The sequence below is a fragment of the Zonotrichia albicollis genome, chromosome 31 (genome assembly GCF_047830755.1).
Source record: "Zonotrichia albicollis isolate bZonAlb1 chromosome 31, bZonAlb1.hap1, whole genome shotgun sequence".
Lineage (NCBI taxonomy): Eukaryota > Metazoa > Chordata > Aves > Passeriformes > Passerellidae > Zonotrichia > Zonotrichia albicollis.
In genome coordinates, this window is record NC_133849.1 from 1927341 (window position 1) to 1941785 (window position 14445).

The 14445-nt window shown below is 52.1% G+C and overlaps 2 protein-coding genes across 2 annotated transcripts in view; both read left to right on the plus strand.

The window, feature by feature from the left end:
- LOC102065444 (class I histocompatibility antigen, F10 alpha chain-like) overlaps window positions 1-14445 on the plus strand; it is a 469176-nt gene that overhangs the window by 169331 nt on the left and 285400 nt on the right. The window lies entirely within an intron of this gene.
- On the plus strand, window positions 3834-13350 carry LOC141725869 (uncharacterized). Its single transcript, XM_074530030.1, has 2 exons — window positions 3834-3968; window positions 11535-13350. Exon 2 carries the CDS (start codon window positions 11546-11548, stop codon window positions 12452-12454), a length of 909 nt encoding a protein of 302 aa, XP_074386131.1. The 5' UTR covers window positions 3834-3968; window positions 11535-11545; the 3' UTR covers window positions 12455-13350.

A 14445-nucleotide genomic window follows, 5' to 3' on the forward strand; every position in this document is an offset into this window, starting at 1 on the left:
AGGAGCGGCGCTGGGCTGCCCAGGAGCTGCTGCAGGTGAGGGCCAGGGGCTGCAGGGGAAGCAGCAGCGCCAGGGAGGGCTTTTCTTGTGGGGCCCCCTCCGACAGTCTCCAGTCTGGCTGCGTTCCACACGCAGAGCAAGCAGAATCCTCGCCTGCTGTGGCTTGGCAGGCTCCTTTGGAGCTCATCTGGGCCTGGTGCCCCACAGCGAGCAGGGACATCTTCAGGCAGCTCAGGGGGCCCAGGGCCCTGCCTGGCCTGAGCTTGGATGTTTCCAGGGAGGAGGCACCTCCTACATCTCTTGGCACCTTCTGTCAGTGTTTCCCCATTCTGCTGGTTAAAAAACTCTTCCTTAGATCCAATCTGAGCCTGCTTCCCTCTCCTGAGTTTCAAAGCATTTCCCTTTCTCCTGTTGCAACAGAGCCTGTGAGGAACTTGACTCTGGAAAGTAACAGTTCATTTCTTTCCTTTTTATCCTTTTGGCAGCACCCATTTTTATCATCAGCCAAGCCTCTCTCCAGCCTGACACCTCTCATCACTGCAGCAAAGCAACTGAGGGAGCAGCGGAGGACATGAAGCACTTGAGGGCAGCTTCTTGTTACAGTAGTTAGGTCAACTAGTTAATTATGGTAGTTAGCACTGCTAGTTGTTTATGGTAGTTAGCACTGTTAGTTGGTTAGGGTAGTTAGGATTGCCTGTTTGTTATGGTTCTTAGGACAGCCTGTTTGTTATGGCAGTTTTTTGAATAAAAACTCTCTTAACCCTCAACTGCCTTGCCGTGTCCCTTCCTCCTCCCGCTGTGCCTCAGCTGCCCGGAGCAATGTGAGGGGAGAGCGGGCCCAGCCTGGCCCAGAGCTGAGCCCCAGCAGAGCCCTGGCAGAGCCCAGAGCAGCCTCGGCACCTGCAGAGTCAGCCTGGAAGGAGGCGCTTGGAGCCTTCTGGGCTGCACCCGGCTCTTGGTTACAAACTGGGTGTGCTGGAAAATGCCAGCGGCTCTGCACGAGGGCAGAAGGGGCCCGGGGAAGGCCCAAGTGCTCCATGCAAGGGAAAAACCTGCCCTGGGTTTGTTATAAATAACTGGGTAGTGTTGGCTTTTGCTATTATGTATTGACTTCTGCAAAGTATTCTTAATTACAACAATTTTGATGCAGTACAGTTTGTAATCACTTTTAACTGCTTTTGCTGTAGTATAATTTGTCAGCTTTTTGTGGCCAATGCCCTGGCCCCTGGGTAGCTCATATCCTCAGAACATCATTTATGGATGATATTTTAGTTGGCGGATAGTATGAAAAACATACATTATAGTTTGGCTTTTGCAAAATATTAAAGTGGATGCCAGATGTTGTGCATTAGAATGTTAACTTTTGCAGAAGTAGCTGTAGTTGTGAAATAATAACTAATGCTTTTATTTTTCTAACTAACTGACAATAATGAGAATGACTCAGAGATATTTGTGAAATAGCTAATGTTCATTTAAAGGACCTGTGGAAATAGCTAAAACCGTCTGCATGGTCAGATAACATTTAAGGAAGGGATGTGATGAGGAGTCCTGCCACTGACCCTTCCACTGTCAATAACTGTCACCTGTGAAACCACAGAACAGGGGCCCTTGTGAGGGAGTGACACACAACCCTCAAAAGAACAATCCACGATTCCTGCACGTACTCTAAAAAGGCGAGTCGGGGGTCAAATCAACCTAAAGAATTCCTGGAACATGTAAACAAGTTAAAAGAAATGTCTGAATTACTATAATCATTATGAATATGTATTTGACCAATGGAGGGGGAAAAGGAGACAAGAAGAGTTGCTGTGGTTAACAGGTGTGCCTGAGGCCATCACCAAGCACCAGTGCTGTTATTAATGGGTCTCTGTATATCCCTTATTAAAATTCTAAAAATTCTGAAGTGTGAGGCTCCTTTCTCACAACACCCAAGGCGCTCACCCCTTGTTGTTCTCCCAAGCCATGATCTGCCAATCATAAAGTTTGTCTGGATGGAGAAAGAAAAAAGAAAAGGAAAATGCATTGGTGTGGAGGTCCATGGGCCTACCATTAGAGTTTAATCTCCCACCCATGGAGGACTGGTCCCCAAAGGGAGGAATAGATTTCAAGGTTATGGTGAGAAGCTTGCTTCTCCCACAGATCTTTGCAGGCACATGCTCATTTATGTAAAGTTAGGTTACCCCATTGGCCTGTTGGCTTAATTATCCTAGTTCAACCCATGTTACCCATCTCTGCTTAGTCCCTAGAATGTTCTCCCTCTCTGTCCCTCCATTGGCCCTAATTTACTGCATGCCTCTGCCCCTGTTTCCCCATTAGCTGACCCGACCCTTAACCACTCACTACCCCATGTAAAAACCCCCTGTGCCCTCAGCTTGCACCGTGTCTTTGTCCCTGGGCCCTGTTCAGCTCTGTGCCCTGTTCCTGTACCAATAAACCCAGTTTGCTGCAGATCATACCCAGGCCCATCCTGCCGACTTTGTCAGCTTTATAAAGCAGCCGTGAGCTTCGGGCTCCGGAGTGCCGGACGCTCCAAGGGCCTGGGCAGCGCCAGGACGCTCCAGGCTGGGACAGCCAGGCAGGGCAGGAGGAATCACTGCCCCTTTCCCCTCTCTGCTGCTCCATCTCCCAGCCCAGCATCGCTGCAGGACAGCCTCACTGCCAACGCCATCCTGCCAGGGATGGACTGGGGGGATCTCCTTCCCCTTCCCTCTGCCATGGAGGCAAATCCCATCTTCTCCTTGTTTGCCCTCCTTCTTCTCCTCATTCTGTCCTACATCCATACATGTTCCTTTCTCATCTCCTTCCTCCCTTGTTCCCTCCTCTCCTTCTGCCTTTTCCTTTTCCCTTCTCCGTGTCTCTTCCACTCCTTGTCAGCCAGGGGAGCTGTGAGGAGGAAAAACCCTCCCTGTGCTGGGAAGGGTGTGGGGAATGTGAGAAGAGCTTCAGGTAGAGCTCAGCCTATTCCTGGCACCTCCAAAGACGGCGGTGTCGGATGCAGAGATCCATGGGGCTGCAGAGATCCCCCTGCAGCCCCCGGAGCAGCCACGCTGAGCACGGCGATGCCTGAGAGGAGGCTGTGACCCCGCGGCCAGAGGGCCCCGCTGGAGCAGCCTGTCCTGGCAGGACTGACCCCGGGGCACAGTGACCCACGCTGCAGCACTTGGAGGGGGCTGTGCCCCGTGGGATGGACTCAGCTCGGAGAAGTTCCTGGAGAAGTGTCCGGTGGGAGAGAGCCCAGGGTGCAGCAGGGGAGCGACTCCTGTCCCTGAGCAGAGGGAGAAGCCCCGGGGCATGAACAGAGCCCGGCCCCATTCCCTGTCTGCGGCACTGCCGGGGTAGGAGGTGCAGCTGGAAGGAGGGAGGCGTGGGGGAAAGCTGGATTTAAGGGTCTTCACTTCTCATTATCCTGCTCTGAGTTTTTGAAGTTCTCTGTCAGAAATCTCTCCCCTCTCCCACTTATCCACAAAGGTTTTGAGCAGTTTTCCCTTTTTGAGGGAAATCAAAGCGATGCACTGCTGCCACTAATTAGGGGTAGGAGAAGTGAGGCTCCAGGGCTTCCCGCTGAGCCGGAGCCACCGGAGCCGCAGTGTCGAGAATGCCGTGGCAGGAGCTGCGGAGAAGTTTCTTTGTGTTTTCAAGCTCAATCCCCTCGGGCCCGGGCCCGTTCTAAGGCTGTCCCTCAGCTCCGCCTCCGCCCTCACTCAGCCCGGGGGGCCCGGAGAGCGAGGGGCGGGGCTGTGCCGTGTGCAGAGCCCGCCCCTGGCTGCGATTAGGCGGTGGTGCCGTCAGTCGTGGTTGTGGCGCGCTGATTGGTGGGAGCGGGGCGGAGCAAGGCCCCGGTGTTGGGCTGAGGGCGGCCGCGGCTCGGCAGCGGCGCCCTTGTCGGTGCGTGTGTGCGGGCCGGGAGCGGCGGCAGCGGCCGGAGCGCGGTGAGGCGGCGGCGGAGCTCGGAGGCGGCCGCAGCGCAGGTGGGAGCCGCGCTTGGTTGTGCGGGGGCTCGGGGCTGGCTGCGGACCTCGGGGGCGGCAGGGGTCTCAGGCGAGTTCGTTGTGCCGTGTCCGGCCCGTGTTGCCGCTGGCGTGAGGGCGCTGCGGGAGCGGCTGCCCGCGGTCTCCTTGCGGCCGCTGCCTCGGCAGGAGCCGCTGCCGGAGCAGCGCTGGCTCGGCCCGGTTGCTGTGGCTGGGACAGAGGGGCTGCCCCGTGCCCGGGGCTGTGCGGGGAAATTGCCGTGGCCGGAGGTTTTTGTGCCCAGAGGAGACAGAGGAGTCCTGTAAAAGTGACTTTATTGCTGAGCAGAGGGAGAGGCCTTGGGCAATTTCCTTCAGGTGTCTCTTAAATGCAGGCTCCTTTATATTTCCCCATCCTCATCTCCCTCTCCCTTTGCCCACTGGCTGAGATACTTGGAAGGTTCAGACTTCCTGATGCGCGAACTGCATGTCTCCCTTACGATGCAAACCCTCCCCCCCATATAACATCCGATATTCGTGGCTCTGTTAAGTCTTTTTTCTTCTCGAGGCTCAGGATTTCAGCGGCACTTAGTCTGAGCAGCAGTCTGTGTTAATTAGTAACATTTTCTGACACTGATGGTTTCTCCCGTTACACAAGTCACTGGCCCCATCTCCAAGCAGATTCTCACATTGACTTGTTTTTTCTAACTGGGTCCTCTTTCGTTTAGGTATTATTTTCAATTACCTCATTCCCTGTCATTTCCTGGGCATTTCTGGATCAGGAGGCCTGGCTGCCACCTGCATACCTGTGAGAAATGACCATTTACTTTAAAATTTTAAAGTTTTATTAAACTGAAACAAACAAAACAAAGGACTGAATAAGGTAAAAGGGAGAGTGCTGCCAGCATGCCTATCTGCCAGATGCTCATCCACTAAATGGCTGCTCCACCTTTTCTACGCTGGTGTCTCATCAGTCAACCCTGGCACCTCCCAAATGCCAGTCAACTCTTCCTTGCCGTCATTGATGGAGAACTTCATGCAGCTCGATTGGAGGTGCGGTGTTCCCCATTTCTGCCTGCCCTATGCAAGGGGGCACATGTGCCCGCCCTCCCTCCATGTGACCCCGACAACCCTGACAACCGAGGCTCTCCAGTGGCAACGGTACAGGAGGGGATAGGGACAACGAGGAGAACAGAGGTTGTCCAAATTACAAACAAAAATAACGTAACCATACATCAGCAAAGCTTCTCTTAACATACAAAAAGTATTCATCCCTTAATTCCAAGAGCCAATCGTCATATTACCCATCTATAACAATCCCCTTGCTCACCTACTGAATGAGCTGCACTCTCAAGGTGTGGCGCGTGGTACAAAGATGAGAGTTACTGTAACACATAAGAGGAGAAACAGCTATTGTTTAACCCATGGTCTGCCAGGGAGCCACGAAAATGTGTCCCATTCCCATTCCTTCCACGTTTGGATTGGTGCCTGAGCTGCTGTCTTATTTCCTTTGTTTTCTGTTTCACCACTTTTCCATTGTCATCTCCTTGCCAACAGCAATTTGAGTCATTTAATTTTCCACAAACTCCTCCTTTTTCTGCTAACAGATGATCTGATCCCATCCTATGGTTAAGTGTTGTGTTCCTCATTTCAGTTCATTGCTCAGCAGGAAGGTCAGGAGCTGGAGCTGTCTGGTTGGTTATTATTGCAAGGGCAGCTTGTAATCTAATGATGCCATTGAAATGAGAAATGGGTTCTGTGGCTCCTGATATGAATTGGTTCGGGTTCCCAGGGGCTGGTCCATGGTGTTGCAGGATTTGTTCTGCTGGCCGTTCATCTTTTCCCCATTTTTGGGCCCTTCCTCAGGAGCCAGGGCTGCATCAATTGACCACTTTTCTCTAATTAAATCATCAAATCCTTGGATTCCCAACCGATTTCCCTGAATTTTTGGCAGCAAAAATCCCCAGTGCTCTGATACACCCTATATAACATAGACAGTGACAGCACATATTGGAGTGGGCAGAGGGATGATTCCCCCCCACTTATTTTAGTGAAGTTTTCACAACATTTTCCTTTTGCTGTTTCCTTTTGCAGCTTCACGGTTTCTGTTGCAAGGTCAGAGCCCCCTGGGCTCTGCCTTGAGCTGTGCAAATTCCATCAGTGCCAGCAGGCAGAGCTTGGGGTGAGGGGCAGAGGGAATCAGCCCAATTCCTGCCCTAGGCAAGAGACCCAGGTGCATTGTCCACACTTTGCCCAGCAGTCTTAAACTGAACCTTGTGTTCCAGTGCAGCAATCTGGTATCTCATGTGTTCCCTCCCCTCCACTGCTTTTATTTTTCTGCTTTTTTTAAACAATATTCTGTTAACTGTTTACAAGGTAAACGGTCACCTTTAATGCTCTTCTAGGTTTTAAAAGGCAGCCTAAAGTGAATATGGAAGAACCCATAACAAAATTTTGCCATCACTAAGGGCTATGCATACACATACACAAAAACCTCCCTCCGCAATAAAAATTTCTGCTACTTCCCTGAAGAATAAAAATTGGCTCTCAGAACCCTGGTCCAAACGTAACTGACAATATTAAAGTAAGATTGTTAAGAAAAAAACATTCTGATGTTGTAATCTTAGCACTGAATCTGGAGGAAGAACAAAAACTCTCCAACAATATTTTTAGTGTTAGATAATCAAGGCATTACTTGATTCTGGCCAGGATGTGCAACAGAAATAATTTCATCCGCATATAGCCAGGCTGTGTAGAGAAAAATCATTCCATAACATGTGAGTTTTACTAGATTTATCCTGAACTTTCTACAGTCTGACACAATATAAATCCATTGGTTTAATATTCATTGTTTAGAAGTTGCATTGTTCTTAGTATTTGGTTTCCTGTTGGACCCGGATTTCTTCCCCTCTGATGTGAATTCGGTCTCCACACTCCTGGATTTCCTTCTCAGCCTTTTCCAGCCCAGGTGTCTCCAGCTCTGCCGGGGGCAGTGCCTGGGGTAGGTGTTGGTTGCTGTTTGCTGCTGGGCAATGTTGATGTTTTGTTGCTGCTCGTTATCTCTGTGGGTGTCTGTTGGGCTGTTCCCAGTCTATTAACATGTTAAGCTCATCTCTATTGAATGCTGTCACATCCTATAAAGAATAATTCAAGACTCCTTTCCCCAAAGCAAAGGGAAAAGAAGCACAATTAGAGAAATAATTTATTTTTATAAATTAAATTTGAAATTATTCTTTTTTAAAATACCTGTATAATTGATGCAGTGATTGCTGAAGCAGTCAGAATTGCTTTTGCCCCCCTGTTAGGTGCCATGGTGTCAGCAGAAGATATTGAAGCCTTCCTGCTCAGGGCATTTCAGTGCCAGGCTCTCACAAGCACCCAGAGCTGCGTCGGTTGAGCTGAGCATGGGGCGGTGACCTGCGCTGTGTCTGATTCCCCTTCCTTAATAACAGCCTGTCTTGTAGCTCTTTTCCCTTCTGCTGCCCTTGCAGAGCCCTCCACAAACACATTTTCTCCCTCAGGCCAGGGAATGTCCCATCATCAATCTGTCCCAGCCTGGGTCTGGAGCTCTGTCCCTTGAGTGCAGTCCTGGGTTCCTTGCCAGCCCCTCTCCAGGCTGTTCAAACAGGAGGCTGGGTTAAACCCTTGCCCTGTCCTCAGTTCTGAATCCTCCTGTGCCATTGGAGAAGTTTCATACTGTAATAACCGAGCCCTGCTCATCCATTTAGAGGCTCTTTTGATTGTCAAAGTTTTACCTTGATGCCAGACTTGAACTGTAGGAGATCTTACTGTTGTCATCAGTTTTCAGGCCTCAGTTCCTTTTGGAAGCTGTGGCTGCACAATTCTGCAGACATTGAGGCCACTCTCTGGCCACTGTGTTAAACATTTTAACACAAGAATTCCTTTGCCATGGCCCTGTTTAATATCTGCCTATAATGCAAATTCTTTTTCCCTGTCTGGAAGGCCCAGCTCAGCCACCTCAGTTAATCTTCATTTTAACACTTGAAAATTCTGTGATTTTTCCTTGTGTCCATCCATCCAGTTTGTTGACTGGCAGGATAGGAGTGTTGTAGGGAGAGATCCCTGGCTCCAAAACCCTGCCTTTAACAGGGACTCAGTACCAGGCTGTGAGCCCTTCCTTCCCTCTCTTGGAACAGGGTATTGATTTTAGACACTTCTTGTCCTGGTTGCTTCAAAGTCATTTGGGGAGGCTCCATATCAAATTGTCTGTATTTTTTCTGGGGCTTCCCACACTTCTGGGTTCACTTCAGCATAGGCCTTGTCAGGTTTTGGCACAAAGGTAGAACAGAACTAGCCTCTGTATCCCCTTTTACAGTATTAAAATCCAGCTCTCAAATTCCTTCCTAGTTAATTACAATCACTGGAGGAAAAAAAAAATTAATTTATTTCAAACCTATCCCCCACAGCTTCTAATAGTGGTTGAACAAATCATACCTGCTCATCTTTCCCACTCATTCCCTTAAAAATTAAAATATTCCTTTACTGTTTTGCCCATTAGATCTGAGATTCAGGGTGGATTGAGAGGCCCTTCTGTCCATCAGGAAATGCCTCCTCTCAATGCAGACCCACCTGAATGTTCTCAAGGGCTGCAGTGTGGAGGGTCCCTGGTGTGATGGGAGCTGTGACAGCCCTGGCAATCCATGTCCATCAAGGGGTGGACTTGCTGGTGCTGAGGGTGCTGCTGTCTGTGCTTGCAGTGTCCTTGTGCCCTGCAGCTGGAGCCCTGGTTCCTTGCCAGGGGCTGTTTGGGTGGGCTCTCCCCTGCCGAGGAGGGCAATGCCTGTGCCAGGTGCTTGTGGCCGAGCCGTGCCCTGGGTGCTGGGGCCCCCTTGGGCCCTGGGGTTGATCCCTCAGGGGCTGTAGGAACTGTGCCCTGGCCTTTGCCTTCAGCTTGGCCTTTTGCTGCTCCCTTCTTGCACTCACCTGCTGTGCCTTTGTGCCCAAGTGCTGCAGGGCCTTCTTGTGCCCCTCCTGCAGCCCCCTCAGTGCCTGTGGGTTCTCATCCTCTGACAGCTGCTGAGCTTTCTGCAAAATCATTTGTTTTCCAGCGACCCAAAGCATATCTTGATCCTTCCCTTATAATCGACATTTCCCAGGTGTTCCTTGCTCCTCCTCCCTGTGCTCAGGGTGCCCTCCCCAGCCCGTAGCCCAGAGCCGCTCCCTGTCCTGCCGCAGTGTCCAAAGGCGCCCCCCGGCGGGCAGGGCCGGCAGCTGCACGGGGCCGGGCAGCGGCCGGGGCGTCCCGCAGCCTCCTGGGGGCCGGGGGCCGCTGCCGGCCCTGCCCGGGGCTGGTGGGGTCAGGCAGCGCCCGGCGCTGAGCCCCGGCTGCCCCACAGCCCCGGCCCGGCCCCGCAGCTCCCCACAGGCCCCCAGCCCGTGCTCCCGGTGCCGCAGCTCTGCGCCCGGTGCTGCCGCTGCCCCCCACAGAGAAACCCCCTGAAACCCTGACCTCCTTGTTTTCCTCTCCTGGAAACCAGGGATACAAATGATCAGCTGACAAAGGTTGTGGATAAGACCCTGCTGAAAAACACCCCAATCCTCAGTATTTTTCTCTTCCTCCTCTTTTCTTTTTCTTACCACATAGAATCCTCCTGCTGCTTCTTGCCTTAACCGTATTGCTGCACACTCCTCTTCACCCAGTCTCTTCCCAGCACACCAACACTATCCATCCATCCATCCCCTGTTGTCTAAATCCCTTCTCCGCTTCCCTTATTGCCTCTCTGGGTGTCCAAGTCCTTAATTACCTCTGGGGAAATGTGCAAACTCCCTCAGCTTCTCGGAAGGGACCCTTCAGAGATAGTTTGGGATCATCATCCCTTTGGCACAGGACCCCTTCCTGGCTTTCTCTTTTCTGCCCTGCATGGGTGCCCTGCCATGTTCACTCCCCAAAGATCCCAGTGCACTCACTGATGAGATTTTCAGTGCTCTCTCCCTGCTCACTCTTCAGAGCCCGCCCTGATGTGTCACTCGTCTGTCTCCTGGTCACTCAGATACCCAATCAATCCCATGTGCTGCTGTCCCCCAAGGGAGCCGATCACCCAAACTGGGTGAGGCACCTTCAGCTGCACTCACTGCCCGCTGCTACATATGGTGGAAGGAATTCCAGACGTGTCCCAAGGTGTGCGGAAAACTTGACATCACCAGAGGTTTCTGTCCACAAAGCAGACAGACGAGTCCTGTAAAAGTAATTTAATTCCTAAAGAAAGGCAGAGGCCATGGGACATTTCCTATGGAGTCTCTCCAGTTGTTGGAGGACACAGCCTCCTGATCATCCTAATTTTCTCAGCTGCATCTCCCTCTTCCTTTCCCCATTGGGTGGAGTACTTAAAAGGAACAGACTTCCCAATCCACCTACTACATATCCCCTTGATATGCTCCCTATTTTTATGTAGCAAACGGTTATCATGGCTCTGTGAAGTCTTTGTTCTTCTCAAAGTTCATGAGTTTAGCAGGACCTTGGCTGAGCAGCAGTCTGTGTCATCAATTAATAACGTTTTCTGAAAATGATGGCTTCTCCTGTCGCTTCCTTATGTACAAGTTCCTGGCTCTATCTCTGAGAAGATCCACAGCATCTGTTTGTAAAGACACTTTCCTCTTCTTCCTTTCATGGGGGTCCCCCATTTGTGGGACATCCCCCCTGGAGCAGGGTGTCCCCCCTTGCTGCAGCCCCACCCTCAGGCAGTGCTCAGCCAATCATAGCACATGGCGCTGATGACTCAGCAGTTGCCGGGCAGACCTGCAGCTCCCAGCGTTCCCCATCTGTGTGCCCCCCTTGAGGGGGATTTGGGGAGGTGGGAGTGGGGCAGCGCCAAGGCCGGGCCCCCCCACGCTGTCCTGGCGGGAGCGGCTGCAGTGGGGACCGAGTGCGGGCGGGAGCGGCCGAGAGCCCAGCGCTGCCCCAGCCCGACCTGCCCCAGCTCCATCCCTGCCCCTGCCGTGGGATGCTGTGGGTTTGGGGGGAAGAGGGAGCCGGCAGTGGGAGCTGGGCCTGGGGCAGGAGGAGAAGGGAAGGAGAAGCAGGGTTGAGGAACGAACTGGTCAAATGCTGCACGTGGGAGGAAAAGGTGGGATTGTGCAGGAGAAGGAGGAGTTGTAGGAGGAAGAGGAGTGTGAGGAAGAGCAGGGACAGAGGAGAAGGAGGAGCAGAAAGAGGTGGCACCACAAGGTTCTACTCCTCCCTGTATCTGCAGCCTCCCCCACAGCCCCAGGAGCTTTGTGCCCCCAGATGCATCAGGTGACCGGGGTAGGGCTAATCCATGATTTTCATGGGGGCTGAATCTTGATGTTTCTGAGCTTTATTAGGCAAATGTTGGTGCTTTTGTTTTTTTGTGAGGGCTGAATCTCTTTATTTTGGCGGGAGTTTTTGCTGAATATTGACGTTTGGGAAATTTTAGACTTGCATCTTGATCTTTAGAGGATTTCTGTGCTGAATCTTGGTGTTTTGGAGGTTCTTACAGACACAAGATGCCCAATGCCTTTCCTAGATGAACTTGGACATGGAGGTTTTTCCAGTCCAAGCTGCTCTCCTCTTGATTTTTTCCCCAAACCAGGATTTTTCATTCCCAGGGCGTGGCCTGATGGAGGAGGAGGAAAAGCCCCAAATGTACCTCATGAAGAGGGGCAGCAAACCCTGCCCAGGGAGCTCTGGGGAGGAAAGAGGCCCCGTGAGCCAGGAATGCATCCTGCGATCCAGCCAGAGCTCAGAGCTGGTGAAGAAGCCTCATGTCAGGGAGAAGCCACACAGATGCTTGGAATGTGGGAAGTGTTTCAGCTGGAGCTCCACCCTGAGGCAGCACCAGGTGATCCACACTGGGGAGAGGCCATTTGAGTGTGAGGAGTGTGGGAGGAGTTTCAGCCACAACTCCGTCCTGATCCAGCACCAGAGGATCCACACCGGGGAGAAACCCTTTGAGTGTGGGGAATGTGGGAAGAGCTTCAGGCAGAGGGGCCAACTGATCCGGCACCAGGTGATCCACACTGGGGAAAAGCCCTATGAGTGTGGGGAATGTGGGATGAGCTTCAGGCAGAAGGGCTACCTGGTGCAGCACCACATGATCCACACTGGGGAGAAGCCCTTTGAGTACGGGGAATGTGGGAAGAGCTTCAGAGGAAGCTCGGCGCTGATTCGGCACCAGGTGATCCACACAGGGGAACGGCCCTACAGCTGCTTGGAATGTGGGAAGAGCTATGGGTGGAACTCTGACCTGAGAAAACACCAGCGCACCCACACTGGGGAGAGGCCCTACGAGTGTCCTGAGTGTGGGAAGAGGTTTCACAGGAGCTGCCATCTCCTCAAACATGAGCGGATTCACACCGAGGAGAGGCCGTTCCGCTGCCCCGACTGCGGGAAGGGCTTCAAGCAAAACTGCAAACTCACCATCCACCGGCACATCCACACCGGGGAGAGGCCCTACGAGTGTTGGGAGTGTGGGATGAGATTCTCACAGAGCTCTCACTTGACAGAACACCAACGGAGGCGCCACTGAGGGAAGCCCTGCGCGTGCCCCAAGTGTGGGAAGAGCTTTGTGTGCTGCTCCAGCTCCATCCGCCATGAGAGGATCCACGTTGGATGATCCCCAGTGACAGTTGTTGGGCAGAGCCCTGGTGATCCATGGTCCTGCTGATCTGTGTTGGAAAGACACCTGGCTTGGAGGCTTCACATCTTCCTGGTTCCCTGTGGGCAGCTAGATAAATGCAGCAGCAGGAACATCCATTGGGACACAGACCAACAATGGGAATTCCTTGGGGACAGCAGATTTCGACTTTCAACCACATGAAATCTTTTGCATTCATTCCTATCTTCTGGTAACATGAGCCTAGTACTGAATGGTGTTGAAGTTATGTTCAGGGTGGACTGGACTATATGATTCTTGTTTCCCCAGTCTGTTCTGTTTATGCTGAATAATAAGTTTTGTACCTTTAGGACTTGTCCTGAGAGTGAAAGGGGGAGAGAAGAAGCACGGAGTTTGTTTTCAGACTCGGCACTCACTCCTCCACATTCCTGCTCCTGTGCTGTGTTGTCTGCAGTTGGACAGACAGTGGGACAGAGCTCTCCTTTGCTTTTAGTTAGTTTTAGCTAGCTGAGGCAAAGAAGTTCCCTGGACTGTGGGTTTTTTTCCCTTTTCTTTGGACCTGTTTAAACCTGCTCTGGCCTGAACACCCAGGGGAGCACTGGCAGCTCACACCTGTGGCCCACCAGGCCGGGCCTGGGCCGTTGCATTTCCAGCACCAGAGGGACTGATAAGAGACTGAGTGAGCCAAGCTACAGCCCACGGAGGGGACTTTGTGAGTTTGTTTCTCTTTTAGAGCAGCAAGAGGTTTTATTGTTTAATACTGTTTAGGTTTTATTGTGTAATAAAGAGTTTTTTCCACTTTTCTTCAAGGAGGTCTTTTATTTTTCCTGAACCAGTTGGGGGAGGGGCCAATTCAGTCTGCTGTCCAGAGGAACCCCTTTGGGGGTTCTCTCCCAAATTTGTCCTGAACCGGGACAAGGTCTTTTCCAACTTCAGGGATTCCACGATTTTTATTTCCTATTGCCCAAGTGTGTCTTCCGTAGCCAAATGATGAAAAACTGGGGCAAAGACCAAGATTTTGGAGACAGTGGGATAGAAACTCCACCAGAAAAGGTTCTTGCCTTCTGCCCAAGCACGTGGATCCTCAGCCAGCATGGACACTGAAATCCTTTTGTTATGGTCTTGATTTTTTTAAAATTTCTCTTCATGCCTTTAAAATATCTAATCTTGAGGTAAAAGTAGACATTGAACTAAGACATGGCTGTGGTCATGGTACAACACAGATATGGTGGGACACAGACATGGAGACTGACATAGGGACACATGGACATGGAGGGAGCCATAGCCATTCATGGGGACATGTGTGGACACGGGCATGGATGGAGATGTGGGGAACAATGACAGGGATGGAAATATGGTGGGGAGACAGCCATGGGTGAGGACATGTTGGGACATGGCCAGCGACTTGTGGGGACATGGCCATGGCCAGTGCCATGGGGAAAACTTATAGGGCATGTGGGGGATGCTGGGTTGGAGGGAGTTGAGGGTTCCTGGGAGGGACCTGGAGCTTGCTGAGGCCTTTGGGGAACCCAGGCCAAGTGGCTCTGGCTCTGCTGGGTGACCCAGGGGGAGGTTCTGGGGCAGCTGCTCAAGGACCCCCTGACCTGAAGCCCCAGCCAGGCATTGGGCTCCTGGAAGGGTGTTGCGGTGTGTTGCAATGTCCTGTTTTACCTTCTCCCTTCCCCCTCGCCCCTCGCTGAGTGTGCCCTGTCAATCAGGCTAACATACCAGCAAGGTGTCGTGTGATAGGTGTCCCTAGTCCCTTGAGACCCTGCCCCTTCACCTGGTTGGTGGCTCACCTGTCCCCTCCCCTTCCCCTGCCCTGAGCCTTAAATGTTAATGAGACCATGTGGCCTCTATTCTGTTGGAGGAATTGTCCCAGTGCAGACCTCTGCACCCATGGA